Genomic DNA, 20,674 nt, shown 5'->3' on the forward strand with positions numbered 1-20,674 from the left:
ATATTTTCAACAGTAAGAGGTAGCCTGAGCAGACAGCAGGACAGAGATCGATTGTAATGACTCTGAAGATGCCACACACACAAGTTATGTTTGGATGATGACCCCCTACCATCTCCTAACAGGCATGGACCAGCAACCCTCAGTGTACGTCTCAGTCAAGCATCATTAGTGCTCCTGAACCTGGAGTCTAGGTGAAAAGTCTGGAAATATCTCTCTTCTCAGAAACATAGTTTTGGTGAAAAGTAATTTGGTATGTCAACACAAGTTCTGGGGTTCAATACAATTTTTAGGTACTTGTACTTTACTTGTACTTCTACTGTACATTTCCCCCATACAGCCTCATTTATGATTTACATTTATTACTTTCATCACATTAAGATATTGATTAAATCACCCAGCAGGACATAAGTCGTTAACATAGACTCAGCCTCAACCACGTACATTAAACTGTGGCTTGTGAAGAAATCTTTGAGCTGCTGCAAGATGTGTCAGGAGACCCAGACATCTTAAGCTGATGCATTTACTGAAGCTCAACTGAGAGGAACAGAGATAACACCAGCACAGTTAACACTGTGTAATGCCACTCAGTTCTGTGGGTAGTCCTCCCCGCAGGGTTTATTTAAACCCAAACTTAAGTCATATAATATGACTACAAGTGTGGAAACTCTATCCTCCTGAGCTGGCTTAAGGGGTTTGTGGAACAACCTTGGTACTGATGGAAGAAGTATTCAGATCCTTTAAGTATAAGTACAAATTAAGTACAAATACAAATACAGCAATGTAAAAATAGTCGTCCATGATAAATCCTTGCCGAGTAAAAGCACATAAGTATTAGCAGCAAAGTGTAGTTATTACAGTATTAAACAAAAAAGTACTGGTTTGGTCGCTCTGACTGATATATTATTACATACGACCCTATCATTAGATGATTAATACTAATAAGTTGTTACATCCCTGACTGGAGCTTGGTTGCTACGAGACCTGAGCCAGCTGGAGGCCATCAGTTTCTTCACAGCTCTCAAAGACAGAATATGAACTGTTGCTTTTAGGACCTATTTGTAAATAATACCTAAAACCTAATGAAGGGAAAAAAAATCCTTCAGATGGCTTACATGTTAATGCAACTATAATAATCCAATAATATAATATAAACAATAACAACACTGAAAGTGTGATCAGGATTAACTTTTTTGCTTGTGATAGTTTAAAAAAATTCTTCTGATAATACTTCTTTACTCGCAGGACTAAATGCACTAAATGCAGGACTTTTACTTGAAATGGACTCACTGAAATATTACTGATAAAATCTGAAAACTTCTTCCACACCTGTATATTTGTTGTTAAAAAAAAACCAAACTCCTGGTGTAGAGTTCTTGGCGATGGATGTAAAAATCAGTTATTAGAAACACTGCAATTTATGTTTGACAAACTATCAACAGAGCACATTAACTTTTAAAGGCCATTTTGTTCTAATTATTTAGCAATAATTATTTAGCAACACTTTGAAATTGTTTTTAAACCCAAACAAAATTAACTACAGATAAGGACCCTGTTTTGCATGCTTACTAAAACCTTATCTGATGGCTATAAACCGCTGCTGTACACTGCCCTTTAGAGGCTGAAAGCTAGAACTGCACAATCACAGGAAATGGCAAAATAAAACTCAACTAACAAACAGCAAAAAACTTTATTCACAATTCACTTCAAATCTGTTTTATCACTTGCAGAAAAGCTTAGGATCAAAAAAGACCATTACAAACTTACAGCCAAATTTCTTCTATTTACAACTTATATTTTGATACAGAAAGTACGTCTATTTAAATATAAAAAATAATGTCCAGCATCACCAGTCTTAGGTATTTGGTCAATTTTTAAGAAATGTGGCTGGAAATCCACTCTGCATCCAGCTGCTGACTTCAATCTGAACTTTCTGCTAATATCCTGGTGAAGTACAGAACTGCAGGCTGAGCAGTGAGGTTCTGGATGCTGTAGGCATGTCCTGTGTGAACACAACACACACATCGGTAAAAATCAAACAAAAAAATATATATATATTTTATAAAATAAGACATTATTTATTTTCATAGGTGAACATCTAAAGCTGTCAAAATCACTGCTTGAAGCTAAAAGGTTTTGGTAAATATGTGGTCACAATTAACAGGTTTTTGAGAGAACAAACAGTTCATTAAATTAAAAAACTTCAGTTCAGGATTTATATATGTGATTGTACTGCATCCTTACCACATTGCACCATGAAGGATTGTCCCGGGCTGAAGTGGGACTTTCTGCCATCGATGGTTACACTCAAAGAGCTTGTTAGTAAGTTAAAAACCTTTAACAAAACACAATAACGGAGGAGGAAATAAATAAAGGAGCATCAAAGTATTTTAAGAACCCTGATATATAAGAGGGAAGGGACTCTAATAGAACATAATCATATGTGAAAGATAACGAGAAATTAATTGACTGACTGTTGTGGCACTGTGATCCACCCAGAGAGGCTTCTTCATGTAGGAGCCCAGCAGGATCTTTCCATTACAGATGGAGCCACAGTTCAGGTCCACCAGGAGGCCAATCGCTCTGCCTTGATAGAAGTACCAGTCAAACTGGTCTGGAGTGATGTCAGCACCATCTACAATTAAAATTAACAGTAAAGGTTATTCAGTGAGAGGTCGTGCCAGTAAACACATATGTTTTATACCTTTACTTTAGGATCATTTAATGATTTGATTAAAAATATGTCGAATTAAACTACCTGTATGATGTGAAGATAAATTGTGTTATTACAGTTGTTTTGATACAATGGTATGATGAAGATTACTTTGTAGATTTGTTCATGTATTCATTTTATTCACATTTTTAATTAACAAACTACTGGGATAATAATTGCTCATAACTAAATCGAATCTTGGCCTTTTTGAAGTCAAAGATCATTTCTGAAAGACTTCTCTCTTCATACAGAATGTAAGACAAGTCTAAATAATACACAACACTGTAAATAAAATACAAACAGGGGTGAGACTTGTTCTTGAAGTAAACCTGCTAAGCTCCATTAAGTATGCAAATGACAGAGGGCAAATCTTGTACATGCTGAGTGGTTATTTTGACTGATGACTGATGACTACTGTAACCTGGTGAACCTTGCTTCTCTAAAAGACAATACCCCACGTTCGTGTATCCACAAAGTCAGTGGAATATATGTATAAATAAGACATTAAATTTTCTTACTGTTGTTAGTGGTAGACCAGAGACTCTTAAACCACTCTGTCAGGTTGGCCTTATCCTTTGGCTGTAAGGTCAGTGGTTTGAGAGGAGGAGCACACAGATCTGATACAGAGAGCGCAGCAGTTGCTCTGTGTGATGGCAGAACTGGAACAAAGTCAACATAAAAGGAAAAGTTAATTGTTTTTTTTTTTTTTTATAAAGGATGGTTTGGTGATCAATCAGAAAATTCAATTTTCATAATATTATAATTATAAATGTAATGTTTAAAACATACTCAAGTCAATCTCCTCATACTGTTCAAGCTCAATCATAGAGGATGGTCCACTTCTGAGGTCTTTTAACCTGCCAGAAAAAGTTAAAATGATAAAAACACAACATACACAGACAAAAAGAAGGAAGTTTTGGAATATTTAGACTTTTCCTTACGTGTTTTCTGCCTGACACTTGTCCTGTGCAGTGTCATGATTGACGGAGCTGTTCTGTGAGCTCCTGAATTCACCAGCATCCATGCTGAGTATCTCCTTATCAGTCTTACTGAGTGTTGCACAGTCAGTAACAGTGATTTCCTCAGCAGCATGTACATTGACTTTATGTCTGTCATTCTGACCTGCGTCTCTGTTGCTGATCACAGTCGGTGTCTCTGCAGCTGATGTGAAAATTTCTTTAAATGTGGCCAGAGAGCGTTTGACAGTCTTTGGAGCCGACAGTGGCTTCAGTTTCAGCAGAGGTTCATGAGCTCCCCCTGCTGGTTTTGATGACACTGCCACGTTGCCGTTTTTGGGAGTTCCAAGTCGAGGGGATCTACTCCCTTTAGACGGCTTTTTCCTGTCCTTAAGAGGTTTCGGTTTCTTGGGATTAAGCTGCTGGGGTTGCGAGGAGATGCTCTCCACGTCCTCAGACATGTCATTAACCGACCACCAGTTACCAGGAGGTTTCCTCCTCCGTTTCTCTGATTCTGCTGCGCTGAGCTGCTCCAGAGGTCTTCTGGGAGAGACAGGCCCTGCTGTGCTCTGCATTTTTTCATTAGAGACGTGATGGTAGACTCTCTGAAATACCTGATCCCCTGTAAAACACCACACATGGAACATCTCAGTAAGTCAGAAACCCTATTTGTTGGCCTTTATATTCACAAAACTCAAATTCAGGTATTAGTTACACCTCTCTACAAACTGAAAACACATTTCAGGTGTAACTTCAAAAGCTTGAGTGTGACAAAGATGTTTTTGTTTACATCAGATTGGACCTAAAGTACTAAATACATTTACTCAAGAACCGTACTTAAGCACAATTTTGAGGTCCCTGGCCCTCAGTATTTCCATTTCAGGCTACTTTTTACTTTTTCATAAAAAAACATTTTGCTTTTAGCTCTACCACATTTATCTAACAGTTTGCTGACTAAGATTTTAAATAAAACACAGAAGTACAGTACATTAATAAGCTAATGAAATACAATGTTTTGTGAAATATTGTTAAATATATTGTTAAAATATATAGCTCCTAGGAAGGAAAAACAGCAGTGATAGTTGGGGCCCTTTGTCATGTTTTGTATTATTGTCAGTTCCAAAGATTAAGAAAAGTCAAAAAATGAAAACAGATTTTTGTAGGAGGAATGTGTTTTTTCTTCTTTCCTCTTCAATTTATCATTTCACAGCCCCTCAGATTTATCTTGTGACCTTTTGGAGGGGCCTGACCCTAGCTCAGGAACCACTGGACTAATCGAACAGGATATACAGTAGTTAAAGCAAACTTCATCTTGAGCAGCTATAACAGTGTTATAACTATAACACTACTTACACATTGATGCATTGATGGAGTATTAACCATAAAGAAAAAACTAAAATATTTTAAAATCTAAGCAGGATTTTATATTCAGGACCTTTACTTGTAATGGAGTATTTTTAAACTTGTATTTTTATTTTTTTTTATCCGAGGAAAAATCTCAGTACTTCCTCCACCACTGACCTTACCTGAGTGAAGACTGAGGTCTCTGTGTGTCAAGACCAAAGGGCTTGATTGTGCAGGATCCAGGTCCTGATCTGAGACTTTCTGCTGCTGCTGCTGCTCTTCAACCTGCTCTGCCTCAATCACGTTAAATATTTCATCTGTTGCTTTCATCTTCTTGTCTCCTCTTGCAGGTCTGTTTTTGTTCCGTTTAGCTTTCTTTTCTTTAGAATTAATCGTACTCTGACTGGACGACGGAGCAGGCTGTTTCTGATTTCCTTTCTTTAAAACTCTGTCCTTCTTAGCTTTCACTGGTGAAGGTTCTGCTGCTCTGGGCTCTTTGTTGCGCTTTTTGGACTTCTTGAGTGTAGGCTGGTTGTCTGTAACATTTGTTTTCTCTGTGCTCTGAGAACTCAACCACCACTGTCCAGTTGGTTTTCTTTTCCGTTTCCCAAGAATCTGACTTTCCTCAGACAAGCTCCCTTCAGACATGACTGGCAGCGTGGTCTGTTTAGCCTTTCCGTCTGCTACATGCTTCACTGTCTCTGCATCAGAATTAATGAGTTCTTTGTCTGTGGAGCAGAAAAAAGTCTTTTAGGAACTTCTGACACTGATTTTGAATGGAGGAAAGAAAGCTGTTGCTGAAAATGTTTTGTAATACAGTTATTTGATATAATGTTAATACAATGTTTTCACTCCAAGTTTCTACTGCCTCCCAATTCATATGTAAAGTTATTTTATTCTGTTTGTTAATCATTTCTTTTTATCTTTATGTTTGGTTTGTTGTAGCTTTTCTTGTTTCATTAATATGGTATCAGACTGATTTTATTTTATTTTAATTGTTGTTCAGTGTAGATCACATGCTCACAAGTAACTACTTTGTGAAAGAAAGTGGGTATCCATATTAAGAACAAATAAATAATAATAATAATAATAATAATAATAATAATAATAATAAAGATCATTTTTAAAAGTATAGCCAAATAGTCAAAAAACAGGTGATATCCCACATATCTGCACCGTGTTTGAGGCTCGCCATGTTTTGCTTTAAAAGAGTAGGAGGAAACAGGAGGAAAACATTTACATTCAATAAGAGTAACTGACAGAAAAATTCAATGTTAAGACATGGAAGGAGATTTTAAGGGGAGGATGTCTTTACCTGAAAGGGAACCCAAGTCTCCAACATCTGCATGCTTCTTATTGTTCTGCTCCTGATTTTGTTCCTTCACAGCTTCACCATGCACCATCTTCTCTATGTCTTCAGATCCCTGCGTCACTTTTCTGGTCCTCTTTACTGACTTAGCCCTGCTTGTCTTGGTATTTTCTTTCCCATCTTTTGAAAACTTTGAGCTTTTCATCTCAGAGGACTTCTGAGCTTTCTTTTCCACTTTCTGAGGGGGGTTTTCTACATCTGGTTTCCTGCTGACAGTGTCTTTAGGTTCCTCCTTTGCCTTGTCACTCTCTTTCGATGGAATCTTATTGAGTCGTTTCTTTTTATTTGGTTTCTCTTGTTCCACCAAGTCACCTGCAGGAAGATCCTCAGGACTGGACAATTCGTCCTTATCATTTCCAGGCCCAGTTACTTCATTCCTCTCTCTCCCTTTCTTCCTTTTCATTTTTTGATTACCAGGCTGAATGCCCTGTTTGCCTTTTGCCTTTTCTGGTTCTTCCTCTTTTTGTGCAGTTTCTAGTGGGCTAACCTTTGTCCCCTTGTCTGCTGAACTGTCTTTGTCTGTGCTGGAAGTTCTGCTCAGCTTCTGTCTCTTACTGGTTGCAGTCTTACTTGGGATGGAAAACCAAAGAGGTGTATCATCATCCAAAATCAGGAAATCATCCTCTGGCTCAGGAGGAGGAGGGGGAACTTTTACTGGTGACAGTGACTTCCTGAAACTAACAAAAAAATATATAGAATGGATTCTTCATTGTTTTATTTTATTTTTTAACATATATATATATATATATATATATATATATTTAAATACAAGGGCCATTACTTTTTTCAAATTAGATGTTCTCTTATCTTAACTCACCATGCAGGCTTGGGCTGTCCGGCATCTCTAAGCTTCTGTAGAAATGCTGTCATGTCTTTTCCCACACGGATGGACGTCTCTGCCTGTGGCTGGCTGTGGGCACTTATTGAGTGTTTCTCAGGAGCTGCAGGTTCAGGCACCTGTTTCACAGGTGGAACAGATTGGTCTGACGTTTCTTGCCTGGTAATAAATAAAAAGAAAAAACAGGATTGACTGAGCAAAGTTCTTCTAAAATTACAAATTGCACACTGTATTCCACTCCTGCATGAAACAATATATTTCTTTTAATTGACTCCAGATGTGGGAGGAAAACTGTCTGTCATATGGATCAAAATGTAGCTTGACATATCACCAGGCTATTATTGTCTCATCACAAATACATCAGTATCAGTAGGTGTGTTGGCAGATATGCAAGAGTAAATTTCAATACAATATTTTTTTGACTTGATTCATTATCACACTTTTGTTGTTATTTTAATGTACAGTTATTCATAATTATGTCATTTTCCAGTTAAGTTAGTGTTATATTATACTCTAATTATACTTGAATCATATTTTTCTTATATTCTTACTATTGTGTTTACTATAAAGTTTATTGTACCACTGTAATATATTCTAACACTATACAAATTTTGACGTTCCGAAAGTTTGTTCATTCAAGAGTTGTTACAAAGATGTAACATTGACAAATGGTAAATTCTCAAATAAAGATACTGTTACTCCACAATACAATATACAATATCCAGTATTGTTAGGTCACTGGACCAAAGTAAAAGTGCAAAATAACTAACTATACATCAAAAGTCATCAATTCTTACCTTGATGTTTTTCTTTCGCCCTCCAAAACAGGTATTTGAGGTTTCTTGTGTGATTTTTCTTTGACTGGGTGACTCTCTTTGCTGCAGAGGAAAAAACAAAACCAAAAAAAAAAAAAAAAACCCACAACAATAAATAAAAATGAATACACATATGTACATTGTTACAACATCAGATACCAATGACATGCTTGCAGCAAACTAATCATCATTTTGAGAATTAAAAACCTCTTACCATGACCCCTCCACCATGTTTTTGTGACTGGACATCATGGATTTGCTAAAAGTAATCTTGCTTGGAGGAGAGTCCAAGTCACAGTCCTCATTTCTAGAGAAAATGAGAATTATTATTATAAGGGGGAAAATATGCTGATTCACAATGTTAGTGCTGACACAAGAATCCCACACTTTTCACAAACAACACAATCAAAATGTGCTGCTGCACTTATTTCAGCCAGTCTATTTCCTACATTAAAAAAGTGAATGCATTTCTTACTCCTCTGTGACAGTTCCATTGCTCTGGGGTTTCTGGATGAGTGGAGGCTCTGTCTTTGTGTCTTTCTTTACATCATCTTCACAGTCAAAGAGAATTGGGGGCTCAGCTTGTTTTTTTTCCTCTTCTAAACCTTCTCCAACCACATTATCTTCAATAGGGCTCGATGTCTTTACAGGCCCATGCACGTCGAATATGGTGTCCAAATCTGCAACAAAGAAAAGAACCAGCCTTAAACAAGAAAAACATCCAATACATTAATATGTGTAAACTTAGAAAGTCTTAGAATATTTTACCAAGGTCCAAGTTAGGACTGGGTGACCTTTTTGCAGGGAGCAGGACATCTCCTTTGGGACCCTAAAGAGTTACAAAACAGACATTCAATGGCTGAACACATCTAAAGTTATCAAATCTTGTCTAATTCAAGAAAGGTACATGAAGTCCATGATCAGGGGCACAAGAGCTGCTGAGACTATTTTGTCCCACAATGATACACATTGTACAGTTAGGTTTAGTGAACATTTTGGGACTGCTTAGCAGACATTGAGAATGAAATCTCTCAAAGGACAAATAAAACTATAGAAATAGTGTCTCATCAGCCCTTTCACAAGCAGCGAACAGCTTCAAGGTAGTGACAGAAAACACACACAACAAAAGAAAGATGTTAAAATCAATCATCAGGGACTTAGCAGCCCAGCAGATATCAAGATATATTTACTTTATGTCAACACAGAACGCCTTTTGACTATTTATTTGTAATATCGGCAGAAGTAATTATACTAACTATCTAAACATATTAAACACATGACATTACCATCTGGCATGTTGGTAGTTTTTTGGTTAGGTGTGCCTCCTGTGGGACTGGTGAACTGTCTCTCTCGGTCTTGTTTGTCTCAGTATCAGAGGTATGGAGTGGAGGAGACCAGGAAAACAGGTCATCCTGTGAGCATGAATCTGAAAAAAATAGTACATTATAGGTTAACACAATAAAAACGCCAAACTAACTGCAAAATATTACAAATGTATCACATACTCAACTCACCCAAGTCATCAAAGATCTTATCAACGTCTCCCAATGTCAGTGTTCCTGTCCATTGTTTAGACTGACTGAAAACACAAATGTCAAAGTTAAAAAAAAATTGGAATAGCAACATTTTATAATGCCCGTACAAAAGTTAAAATAAAATTGAAATAACACATTATCTTAAACTATAATCTCTAGTTTGTAATTATTACAGTATTACATAAGATGCAAATCCCAATTGTCAGCTATCTAGTTTCTGTTTTTAGCAAAACTTGCAGAGCACATGAATAGTGAAACTATTTAAGTTACAAAACTGCAAGACATCACCTTTGAGATTTTTTTTTTTTTTTTTTTTTTTTTTTTTTAAACAACATGTTCAAATGTACCTTTCTTTGTTTGTAAGGTAGCAGAGCTTCCTCTTTGGCCTCCTCTGTGAACAGACAGCAAGTACAGAGAGAGTTAGCCCTGAGTTGTAACTGTGACTTCTAACAAACCAGCAAACAACATCACTTGAATTAATGCTCATTTCTCAGTTTATTAGGCACACCAAGCTAAAATTAATGTAGTCTATTACCTAATGCAGCAGACATTAGTCTTTTAATCATTGGTAATCATTATGGATTAAGGTAATTTAGCCATTCATCCATCTTATTTCATGCAATGAAGCACTACCATTTACTTTTTCCATATGTTGAATTTGCGATGATTCTATCCTTTTTGACAATTGTGTTTCCACCGCTTCGTTATTAACTTTTTCCACAACTTCTCTTGTATTTTACCCAAAATTGCAACGATTACTGAAGGAGAACGGAATTATGTACTCCACTTGTTGGATGGACAAAATAATAAGAATGCGTCTCAGTGTTATTTAATGTAATGTAATAAAATTACAGAGCACAGCCTCTACAATGACCGTGAAGTTGAATCAACACCTCTCTAAAATAGTTAACAAAAACACATTATGACCTTCATGGAAGTAGCATTTACAGCACGACACTGTCTTAGCTGTTTCAAAAGCTAATATGACAGAGTTTAGTTTAACGTCTGTACAGGTGAGGTCAGCCCCCTCTCTTGGTTTTGGCTAACGTTACATATTTGTTCAGCCTTCCTTCCTCTGGAGCACGACAGAAACACAAAAAGAAGCCCTTAACTTACCAAGGTAGGGTACTTTGTCTCCATTTATGACAGCCAGCTATTTCTTCTTTTTGACGATAACGTTAGACGACTGGTTCCCGACGGCGAGACCCAAGCTAACAGCTAGCTAGCTAGCTATCATGTCGATTTTAATACCTCTTTTTTAAAAGCCCCCTACAATGTAATCGTCTGACTCCAATCTGTAGAAGATCATACTGGGAATAAGTACACAAACATGTGAAAGCTGGTGGACCAGCTCTTTCGTTCACTTGATAAACAACGGCACCGTTAGCAAAACAATGGCGCTGTTTACTATTTGTAACTAACCCGCGCATTCTAGCAGTTGACGGTGCGTTGCTTCCCTGAGTTCAGCCTCTCAGGCATCACTAGCTAAGGTATTGCTAATATGACAGATGCCTACCAACCTAGCCTCTATCGTAGAAAAAACTTACACAAAACCTAAAAAAATAAAATAATAAATGTGTAATAAACGTCAAGCGCATAAACGTCTAAGTGGTGGAGCTTTTACAGGCAGACAAAGCCTTGGGTTTGCTATGGACTTGTTGCCTGAAAAACTAATATCCGGGCAAAAACCACTATCAAAGCTGCGGATGTTCTTTTTCTTCTGCACTTTATTTTTCGTCAGATTTGACTTAAACTTGGTGCCTCGCCTTGCTGCCCCCTACAGGTAAATCATTCTTAAATCTAACCTTGATTAATTTTATAATACAGACATACATCATACTGTTACTGAGGTTACAGAGCATTAGACATAAAATGTATGATAATTGAAACACTGTTATAAAACAAACATAAAACAAACTCTGGCATGTTTAAATTATAGAGTCTATACTGTAAGGTGATGTAAAAGTCTTCTTATCAGAGCCTAATGAGTTGTGTAAGCATTCAATAAGTTAGAAAAGAGCCATAAAAGGCTCAGAGAGCAATCGGTCAGTGTTAAAGAGGAATGTTGCAAATCAAAATGATGCAAATTACACTGTAGTGCATTTCAAAACATGCCGTACATTATCAGAATTGGATGAAAATCTACAAAATAATACATTTGGCCTAATTATTGTTAACAAAGTAATGCCAAAAAAATACACACAATTTCAATTTTCTGCGATATATGACATTAGTATGTTAGCTCATAAATATGTTAAGAAAAATGTTTAGCTGAATATCTTCTTCTGCTTCTCAGCAATATCCATTGGTTCCATGGCTTCAGGACTGACATCTTTGTAAAGTGGCTGTTTGATATGTCTCCAAATCACCAAACCAATCCTTGTGACGAACAGCGCAGAGGCTGAAGCCAGCAGCACAGCTAAGAGATAAAAATACAGTCAGTAAGCTACAACTTTTTTAAATAGACATTTCTGGTGACCAATATTTTTGCAATATGCAGTATCTGGGTTAGCATTATAATATTTCTCATATATTATTAGAGATGAAAAGGAAACATTTTACTTAAGTGGAAGTATTCAAATGTGCTCTTATTAGATTTGCTTTACTGTTGTAAATGTTTTGTATTGTAGAGATTATCATATATTTATCACATATAATTCATATGGAACTGTCCACAGTGTCTTACCAATGAAGATGCCATTGAGACTGGGTGAGTCAGCGTCATAGTTTTTGTCCAGGTTTCCAGCCAGAGCCCAGATCACAACAGGGTAGGTGACCAGGATGTACCTCACATGTTTGTCAAGGACAAGATTTTCCAAAATAAACCTGTGAAACACCCGACAAAAACACATTGTTTTAGAATATTTCTAATGTGCATCTGAGATTTTGAGTTATTCAAGTGAAGACAACTTACCACACAAACAACAAGACCGTCAAAATAGAGTATGAGATGGTGGCAGCGTGCGTTGGGGACATCTTTACATCATAAGTCAGTACAATGGTCAGGTTAATTAGAGTCGCAATGGTTGTCCATGTTGTGTATATCATCACGCCATTTTGAACCTGTAATAAAAAAGTATTTAAATTTAATATATTGAGACAATTACATTAACATTACTTTAACTTCACATGAATAAAACAGACTCAAGTAATCTGCAAATGCAAATGCTGCACAGATATGTCACACTAACCAACACACGGAGGAGCCACAGGTCTGTGTTGTGGTATTTCTTGAGCCAGGGTCCATAAATATGAAGTCCATGGCAGATGAAACATATCATGGAGTAGTTTGTGCAGATGACCAGGATGAGAAAAACCAATGCAGCAATCATTATTCTATAGTGAGAGATGAAAACAGTAGAACAACACATATTTAATTTTACTGTCTGAAAAATGTCTATACAGTACGAGAATTTACATTAAGTTGTTGTAAAACATAGTAAACCTATAATATGTACTACAGCAAGCTTCTTTATAAAAAAAAAAAACGGTCGACAGAGCCATTTAAAAGCTCCCATTGGAGACTCTCACCCTCTGTCCCAAACAAGCAGCCAGCCAATGTTGAAACACAGATTGAGGCACCAGCTAATGAAGAATCCATAAGGCAGCACTGCGGGGCTGCAGTAAACATAGCCATAACCATTCCTACAAGACAAAAGAGCCAAAGTTGAACATTTGGTCTGTGAGACTGTGTTTACTGTCAGTTTAGTCAATTATTCTTGCTTATGGCTCTTAAAGCAAATGACACTTTGCGAATTTTCCTCACGAAAAAAAATACACAAGTGGCATCTGAGGCAAGGAAATAGATATATTATATATCCCCAGATATTTCTGGGATAGAAGGTTTGCATTATTTTAATGTTTTAAACAAGAAAATGTAAAAAAAAAAACAAAATGGCCACAACTTTCTGCAAAGACCCGAGAGGATGTAGATAATCATGGCTGTCAGCCAGATGTAGATGACGCTCCAGATGTTAAAGGTCCATCCTGAAGGTGTGAGCTGGGTGTCAAACACAGCAGACACGTTGGCTGTAGTGGTATAATAAGGGCCTAGTGGGAGATATAATACAAATATTAGGCAAGATTATGGAGGCTTGTGACATGTTCAACTAATATTTGTTATTTCTCAAAGATAATACAGTACACATTCACAGTGTTACTTAACATTCTCCATGAGTAACAGAAAGTATCTAAAAAAAAGCAGAATTTTGACTTACCTATCCCAACGACTGACAGCCCATTGAACACCAGGCTTATTGCAAAGCCGACAACAGAAACCACTATCGCAGCAAGACGTCCACAATTATGTTTTCCCATTGTGGTCTACTGTGATAAATGAAAAATATTCAAAAATAGAAACGTTTTTTTTTTTTTGTTAAACCACATGCACATAACCACAGAGATAGTTTTTTTAAATGTTAAAAAGTACTGAAAATAAGTAGTGAAGTTTTCTTGAGCAAGTTAATCTCTCTCAGCTTCAGTGGTGATGACCCGCATTTAAAGCTCTGACCTCCCTCAGGGGCAGGACAAGTGATGATAATCATTCACCCAGTGCAGTATATCCAGAGGCAATACAGACAATTACACCAAGTTTTTTTTCATAAATCACCAGCTGTCTCATAACCCTTTTTGAAGCTTATCACCAAGAAAACTAAGTAAATTATTTTTAGCATTCAAATTTTAAGGACTGAATGAATTGGAAACTCTTGTAAAGTTTCTAAACTCTCCGTATCACTAGTAGTATGTATGTTCCACGTGCCACTGCAACATGCTGACTTTCAGGATAATAAAAGGTTGGCATCTTAACAAAAAGTGCGCCCACACGATTAAGACGCAGTAAAGTTAAACAAGACATACCTTTCTCTGCTCCTCCCTATGTGAAGACCAACAGTAACTGTGCAGAGGACAGAGGGCTGCCCACTTTATAGAATAGCTGGTTGTGTAAGAGGAAGGCTTGCGACCTCTCAAAGCACCACGTGCATCTCTTATCTTGTAGCCTACACATTTCTTCCTCAGAGCAGTGGATCATAAAAGACAAGTGTCAATATTTTCCCACATACACGCCATAATTATGAAACCATCCATAAACGTGGCTCCTGAATGAATAACAGTATTTGTGTAAATGTATTCATATCTTTTTTAAATCTCCAATTTTGGTAAAACCACAATCATAGTAAGAAAAAGTAACATTCAAATTCTTTGAACCTGACCTTTGACCTCCCAGGAGCACAGCAAGTGATAATAATCAGTGCTTTGCAGTAAATATAGAGGCCATCCAGACAGTCACACCACATAACGTCTTTTTCATAAAAGGTGTGGCTCCTAAATTATGAAACTCTTGAAAACTTTTTGCAAGTTTTTGTTGGCTGTGGACATGTAAGTAGAAAATGTATGATAATTGAGTTGAGCAAAAGTTTTGATTTTGGCAGTAAATAAACTGCACTGTTAAATGTATAAAACATAAACTCTATACTATAAGGTGTTGTAATGGTCTCCTTATCTAATGAGCTGTTTGCAATCAATATGTCATAAAAGGTTCAGAGAACAATCAACCAAGGTTACAGAGGAATATTGCCAATGAAAGCATTATAATTCATTGTAAAACATACTTACATACAGAATTTGATAACATTCATCACAATTTACAAAATAATTTATAGTATATTGCATCATATAATTTGGCCTCATGATTATTAACAAAGTAATGCTAAATAACTGTGATACGATATAGAACTGACATCTTCGTGAAGAGGCTGTCTCCAAATCACCAAGCCAATCCTTGCAACAAACAGTGCAGAGAATGAAGGCAGCAGCGGAGCTGCATCATTCATATGGAACTGTCTACAGTGTCTTTCTAGTAGTAGTAGTAGTTTCTGTTCAGGTTTCCAGCCAGAACCCAGATCACAACATGGTAAACGGTGAAGATATACCGCACGTTTGTTAAAGCCACTGTTTTCGAAAACCAACCTGTGTTATCCAAGTGAAGACCACTTACCACACAAACAACAAAGCATTCAAATTAGTGCATAACATGGTGGCAGCATCTTTTGTGGCTCTTGAAAATTTTTGAAGAGTTTTGTAGACCCCCCCTGGTATTATTGTCATACAGTGCCATGCTGTGAACTGCAATGCAATCTGAGAGAGAAAAAAAACGTGGAGACGGCCCTTTCAGAGAATGCCATTATCTACAGTAATTAACTGTAAACGTTACTGTAAACAGCTGAGCATCTTGGGAAGTTGAAAAAAGGGTGGAGCTAAGATTTAAAAATTAACCAACATAACAAGATCATGCAAAAGAGTTTGGGCTGTTTTTGCAGCTTGCATTTTATTTTTCTGGATTTTTACCCTTTCACCAGTGTCTGTCACCACAAAGACACAGCCTCACTACAACCTGCTCAGCCTTTTGTCACAAATGTCCAGAGCTGCATTGATAAGGCAACCTCAACTGAATAAGGTATGTCACCATTTTTATTCTGCCTCAAAGTGTCAAAATCTTAGCTGATGTCATAACATTATGCCTGTCAAGGAAGTAAAAAATTCAGTTTGACTTTCTCCAGTTGAATTTCCTGCCTTTTAAGACAGTCTTAGTCACTGAAAAGATTCATGCAGTTCTTTAGCTATAGCTAAAATTAACATGTCAGTATTTTGTCTCAGTTTACAACACCAGTAAACAACACTGTTGCTTTTGCTGAAAGATAATTTAACTGAAGTAATGTAGTGAGACTGTAGGTCTAACTTAACGCTTTGTTTTCCAGTTGGCAAAAAGAATCATACAAGACTTTATTCAGATATTTCTGACAGTTCACTGTTTTGTTGTTTATGCCAAACTGTTGCACTGATGCATTGTTAATTACACACAGTCATGGGGAGTTTTCTATAAGGTGTGACACATAAAAGGCACAAAGTATAGAGGGTGTGACAGTTTCTTGTCCCTTTAGAAACTGTGGTGTCTACATTTTGATCCCATGTATCAAGAACTCAAAAAATGTTTTTTGAGCGATATTTCAAGACAAATATTTATTTTGTTCTAAATTGTTTTTCAGAACCTGCACTGATATTAATCCTCAGTGGCACAAAAGCGAGACATGAGACCAAGAAGAGCAGAAACATGGTCAAAGAGAAGACGACATCAGTGAACCTGCATGTTTACACGCATCAAGAAGCGCAGTGATTTCAAGTAGGACTTTGTCTGTTTGTTTGTCTTTCATACACACATGCACATACACACTCACTCACTCAATATTGTACTGCTATTTGAATAAAAATATATATATATTTCAATAAATATTTAAAAATGAACTGCATAATGAATGTCATCCCTTTTCATTAATTTGTTTATTATTATTATTATTATTATTATTATTAGTAGTAGTAGTAGTAGTACCATAGTAACAGATGGTAAATTTACAGTAATTTACTGAAAAACTGTGAAAAGTATTGTGTTGTAAACTTACATGAATACAGTAAAGAACTGCACATGTATTTCCAGTGATTTACTGTAATTCTAAAATACAGTAAGAAGCTGTAAAAAAAATACAGTGCCTTATGGGTGAAGCTGCTGCCAGTAAATTACTGTAAATTTACACTAAAAAGTCTTACAGTGTAGGAGATACTGTAAATGTAATAATTAAATTTAGCAAAGAAGAGAGAAAGAAGAAGAGGCATGCTGGGACAGAGAATGGAACAGCAGGTACTAAACAAGGATAGGGTAATTTTTACAAGAATAAGGAGGAGGCAAAGTACATAAAATGATGATAACTGACAGGAAAAGAATCAAGTATATACATTACAATTACATCGAAAGACAATGTGGTTAAACAAGCAGCAGCGGCAGAAGAGTAGCCACACAAAGTAGCCTTGGTTTCATAATATGCAGAGTGATCAGTGCCATCATCCATCCGTATTATTGTGATTCTATCTAACTCATTTTGTTATTACTGGATACTCTAGGGACAAGGCCGTTGTTGTACTGGTTGATTGTAGTTTCAGTTTCTGTTATCTCAATAATCATTCCACAAAAGCACACAATTGAGAAATAAAAACATTTATTTTTAACTGTACAGAAAACAGAAATTAAAATGAAATGCATGAACAAAAACAATTTCACATTTGTATGAAACATAGACAGAATATAATGTATAATACATATATTGAATTTGATCCATCAGGGATGTCAGAGCACAGTATGAATACATAATGTATTGACAGCTCAGTCAACTTCAGCTTCTTTTAATTTCATATCACATTTATGTTGTGAAAGTTCATCATGTGCAGTCAGCAGTGTCTCCAAAGCAAAACAAAAGTCATAAATTACAACATATACAAAGCATTTAGAAGTACATCTCATACATAAACCACACTGACTCCATACACCAAGGTTTATCAGAAAAATATTAAATGAATGTTCACTTAAATATCCTTTTCTGCTTCTCAGCGATCTCCATTGGAGATATGGCCTCAGTGTTGACGTCTTTGTAAAATGGCTGTTTGATTTGCTTCCAGATGACCAAAAATAGCCGTGCAGCACACAAGATACAACCTATAGCCAACAGGGAGACTATAGTGGAAGAAAAAACAGCAGAGAGAGACATAAGTGTGCATACTATATGTCAGCTATCACAAATGCAGCATGAAAGTTGACAATAAGCTGAAATAGACAGGTATAATTCACAGTATGCCCTGTTTGTATTGTAAAAATCAATCACAGTCTCTGAAATGGTTGAGGGAAAATGATTTGAAAAATGTATGAAACATGCAAGTCATGTGATTTTGGTTGAGATTTTTTTTCAGTTCCTCACCAGTGAAGGTATTATTGCGTGAAGAAACTTCACCATTTTTCGTGAATACTCCCGTCACCGCCCAGATCACAACTGGGTAAATGGTGAGAATGAACCTCACGTGTTTGTCGAGGAGAGTGTTTTCCAGCATGAACCTGTGAGAGAGCCAATGCATTTGCTTCAGAAAAATGTTTTCTGTTTTAAAAAATAATTTATGAAATATATAACATGATTTTCCTCTCTTTGGCACTTACCATACAAATAACACTACAGTCAAAATGGCAAGAGAGACAGTGGCAGCATCCGCCTGGGACATGTTTGCATTATATTTCAGCAAAACAGCCAGGTTAACTAGGGATGCAATGGTCGTCCATGTTGCATATATGGCAATTCCATTTTGAATCTGCAATAGAGACAACAGAAAAGACAAAAATACAGAGACAGAGGCTTTAAAGGAAGAAAATTACTTTGGAGTTCGCACAAAAGATGTTATTGGGAGGTAGATTAAAATAATCTTGAAATTGAGCTGCAACTCTTACCAACACACGGTGGAGCCACAGGTCTACTTTGTGGTATTTGTTTAGCCACGCTCCAAAGTTATGGAGACCAAAGCAGGAGAAGAATATCATGATGTAGTTGGTCAAGGCGATCAGGATAAGGAAAGCCAGAGCAGCAGGAATCAACCTTTGATAGGGATGAAAGATAGAAAAAAGTATGTTTTAGTACAATGTTCATATCTGCAGCAAAACTGTATCACAGAAAATGTGTGCTACACAGTAAAATAAAGCAACCATATTGACATGTTTCTTGTGTGAGTGTCCTGCATTTTTCAATCAAGTCAGGTCAATTTTATATACACATATTGCCCAAAATCACACACTTGCCTAATAGGGTTTTACAATCTGTACAACATGGGACACCGTTATAAGAAAGAACTTTAAAACTTTTAAAGGAGGGATTTCAGAAAGAAAATGAAGAAAATATGTCATCTCACTTTCTGTCCCACAGGAGGAGCCATCCAGTATTCAAGCCCATGTTCAAGCACCAAGCCACATAAAATCCATGTGGCAGAACAGCAGGGCTGCAGTAGACGTAACCATAGACATTCCTGGAGAAAGAAATCCCAGAGTGGTAAATGTACACTTAAACATACCAGATACAGTGCAGGAGACAAAGATACCCTTTGATTGTTTTTTTTTAAAAGATGAAAACTTTCATTGTAGGCAGGTTCTTACTTCCTAAAGATGCCAGAGAAGAGATAGACCAACACTAAAGCCAGGAAGGTGTAAATGATTGACCAAATGGTAAAGGTCCATCCTGCTGGTGTGATCTCGGTTTCAAACTCATCTGAAATATTACTAGTGCTCGACAAAAATGGATCTGGGGGACACAAATTCAAAAATGAAATACCACAGATACGGTTTAGTATCTTCACAAGGATCATTTCTACAATTTTATATGATATAATTAATTTTATATATGACAAAATAATATATATAAAAAGATCATCACTTGGACTTACATATTCCTGTCCCTGCCAGAGCGGTGAAGGCCATGGTAATTATGAAGAAACACAAAGCCAGCACAATGGCAATCAGAAGGCTAAGGTTATGTTTTGCCATTGTGGATAAGTTATCTTATCTAAAAACACAAGCATTATGAATTAAAACACATTATAATATGAGAAGCAGACCACATTCAGACCAAATGACACCAATATTAGCATGAATAAAGAAGTCTCTGACATACCACTTGTTGTGCGCTCTTGGATGAAAGCAGTACAAATGCAACACAAACACAGTTGTCGAGGTGAGGCTTTTATTTCATAAAGGCTGGTTGTGTAACAGCCAACCTTTTATTACCTGTCAGCACGTGTACATGTTTGGAACGTATATCATCAGCGTTAAGGGACTTCCCTCATGTGCCCTTTGTTTGTCACTTTGTCCCAGTAGTGATGTTCGGTAACAGGTCTTTATCATCCAATCCAGGAGGTGAGACCGGGTGAGAGTCATGAAATGTTGGCCCACTGCCATCTGGAGATAATTTATCATGGTATATAACAACAGAAAAAAGAACCATGTTTATTACTCAGTCAAAATGAAAGTTACTGTACTATAATTACATTAACAGAGGGTGAACGTCACACCATGAGGTCATGGACAGATTATGAGACCATGTGCCCCTGCATAGGCACAGACATGTAGAAGCCCCCACGCTCTTCTTAAGAGCAAGACCCACATCTTGAAAGAGACGGTGAACGACTACAAATTACGCCTTGTTTGTTAACAGTAGCCTCTGGTCTGGAGGCCCTTCTGAACCGTTCACCCTCC

General features: G+C 36.8%; 3 protein-coding genes and 1 long non-coding RNA gene across 7 annotated transcripts; 1 reads left to right on the forward strand and 3 right to left on the reverse strand.

Annotated features, from left to right (window-relative positions):
* Positions 1 to 1,672: 1,672 nt before the first annotated feature.
* LOC139625290 (neurofilament heavy polypeptide) lies at positions 1,673 to 11,137 on the reverse strand. Its single transcript, XM_071485141.1, has 17 exons — positions 10,684 to 11,137; positions 9,915 to 9,958; positions 9,547 to 9,611; positions 9,319 to 9,458; positions 8,801 to 8,861; positions 8,508 to 8,712; positions 8,247 to 8,339; positions 8,015 to 8,095; positions 7,197 to 7,376; positions 6,326 to 7,056; positions 5,193 to 5,738; positions 3,652 to 4,288; positions 3,500 to 3,567; positions 3,229 to 3,369; positions 2,472 to 2,632; positions 2,242 to 2,332; positions 1,673 to 1,999 (listed from the first exon to the last, which is right to left on the reverse strand). The coding sequence occupies exons 1-17, from the start codon at positions 10,705 to 10,707 to the stop codon at positions 1,917 to 1,919; spliced, it is 3,351 nt and encodes a 1,116-aa protein (XP_071341242.1). The 5' UTR covers positions 10,708 to 11,137; the 3' UTR covers positions 1,673 to 1,916.
* LOC139625293 (uncharacterized) lies at positions 9,974 to 19,481 on the forward strand. Of its 3 annotated transcripts, none has more exons than XR_011691871.1 (5): positions 9,974 to 10,687; positions 11,864 to 12,008; positions 12,246 to 12,335; positions 15,924 to 16,021; positions 16,611 to 16,813. It is a non-coding gene; the product is annotated as an uncharacterized lncRNA (long non-coding RNA). The 3 variants fall into 3 exon arrangements; XR_011691869.1 differs by having other exon boundaries at positions 11,864 to 12,004; XR_011691870.1 differs by lacking the exons at positions 15,924 to 16,021; positions 16,611 to 16,813 and adding an exon at positions 19,353 to 19,481 and having other exon boundaries at positions 11,864 to 12,004.
* LOC139625291 (uncharacterized) lies at positions 11,275 to 14,634 on the reverse strand. The gene is made up of 8 exons (XM_071485142.1): positions 14,425 to 14,634; positions 13,785 to 13,893; positions 13,473 to 13,617; positions 13,099 to 13,212; positions 12,759 to 12,903; positions 12,482 to 12,630; positions 12,254 to 12,393; positions 11,275 to 11,986 (listed from the first exon to the last, which is right to left on the reverse strand). The coding sequence occupies exons 2-8, from the start codon at positions 13,882 to 13,884 to the stop codon at positions 11,835 to 11,837; spliced, it is 945 nt and encodes a 314-aa protein (XP_071341243.1). The 5' UTR covers positions 13,885 to 13,893; positions 14,425 to 14,634; the 3' UTR covers positions 11,275 to 11,834.
* LOC139625292 (uncharacterized) lies at positions 17,281 to 20,321 on the reverse strand. Of its 2 annotated transcripts, XM_071485143.1 has the most exons (8): positions 20,094 to 20,153; positions 19,867 to 19,985; positions 19,580 to 19,724; positions 19,339 to 19,452; positions 18,884 to 19,028; positions 18,599 to 18,747; positions 18,366 to 18,499; positions 17,281 to 18,124 (listed from the first exon to the last, which is right to left on the reverse strand). In XM_071485143.1, the coding sequence occupies exons 2-8, from the start codon at positions 19,964 to 19,966 to the stop codon at positions 17,973 to 17,975; spliced, it is 939 nt and encodes a 312-aa protein (XP_071341244.1). In that variant the 5' UTR covers positions 19,967 to 19,985; positions 20,094 to 20,153; the 3' UTR covers positions 17,281 to 17,972. The 2 variants fall into 2 exon arrangements, with proteins under 2 accessions (XP_071341244.1, XP_071341245.1); XM_071485144.1 differs by having other exon boundaries at positions 19,867 to 20,321.
* Between the last annotated feature and the right edge of the window lie 353 nt (positions 20,322 to 20,674).

The sequence above is a fragment of the Trachinotus anak genome, unplaced genomic scaffold, assembly GCF_046630095.1.
Source record: "Trachinotus anak isolate AG129_WGS33_773 ecotype Australia unplaced genomic scaffold, CSIRO_AGI_Tana_v1 ptg000009l, whole genome shotgun sequence".
NCBI lineage: Eukaryota > Metazoa > Chordata > Actinopteri > Carangiformes > Carangidae > Trachinotus > Trachinotus anak.

Excerpts from the sequence above, each read along its gene's own strand:
- LOC139625290 (XM_071485141.1), bottom strand. The coding sequence starts at position 10,707 with ATGGAGACAAAGTACCCTACCTTG. Across the intron at positions 9,612-9,914 it reads TACCTTACAAACAAAGAAAG|TCAGTCTAAACAATGGACAG; the intron begins GTACATTTGAAC and ends TTGTGTTTTCAG. Across the intron at positions 8,862-9,318 it reads AACTACCAACATGCCAGATG|GGTCCCAAAGGAGATGTCCT; the intron begins GTAATGTCATGT and ends GTAACTCTTTAG.
- LOC139625292 (XM_071485144.1), bottom strand. The coding sequence starts at position 19,966 with ATGGCAAAACATAACCTTAGCCTTCTGATTGCCATTGTGCTGGCTTTG. Across the intron at positions 19,453-19,579 it reads TTCTCTGGCATCTTTAGGAA|GAATGTCTATGGTTACGTCT; the intron begins GTAAGAACCTGC and ends TTCTTTCTCCAG. Across the intron at positions 18,125-18,365 it reads ACGCAATAATACCTTCACTG|TCTCCCTGTTGGCTATAGGT; the intron begins GTGAGGAACTGA and ends CTTCCACTATAG.
- LOC139625291 (XM_071485142.1), bottom strand. The coding sequence starts at position 13,884 with ATGGGAAAACATAATTGTGGACGTCTTGCTGCGATAGTGGTTTCTGTT. Across the intron at positions 13,618-13,784 it reads GCTGTCAGTCGTTGGGATAG|GCCCTTATTATACCACTACA; the intron begins GTAAGTCAAAAT and ends ATCTCCCACTAG. Across the intron at positions 13,213-13,472 it reads CTCTCGGGTCTTTGCAGAAA|GAATGGTTATGGCTATGTTT; the intron begins GTTGTGGCCATT and ends TTTGTCTTGTAG.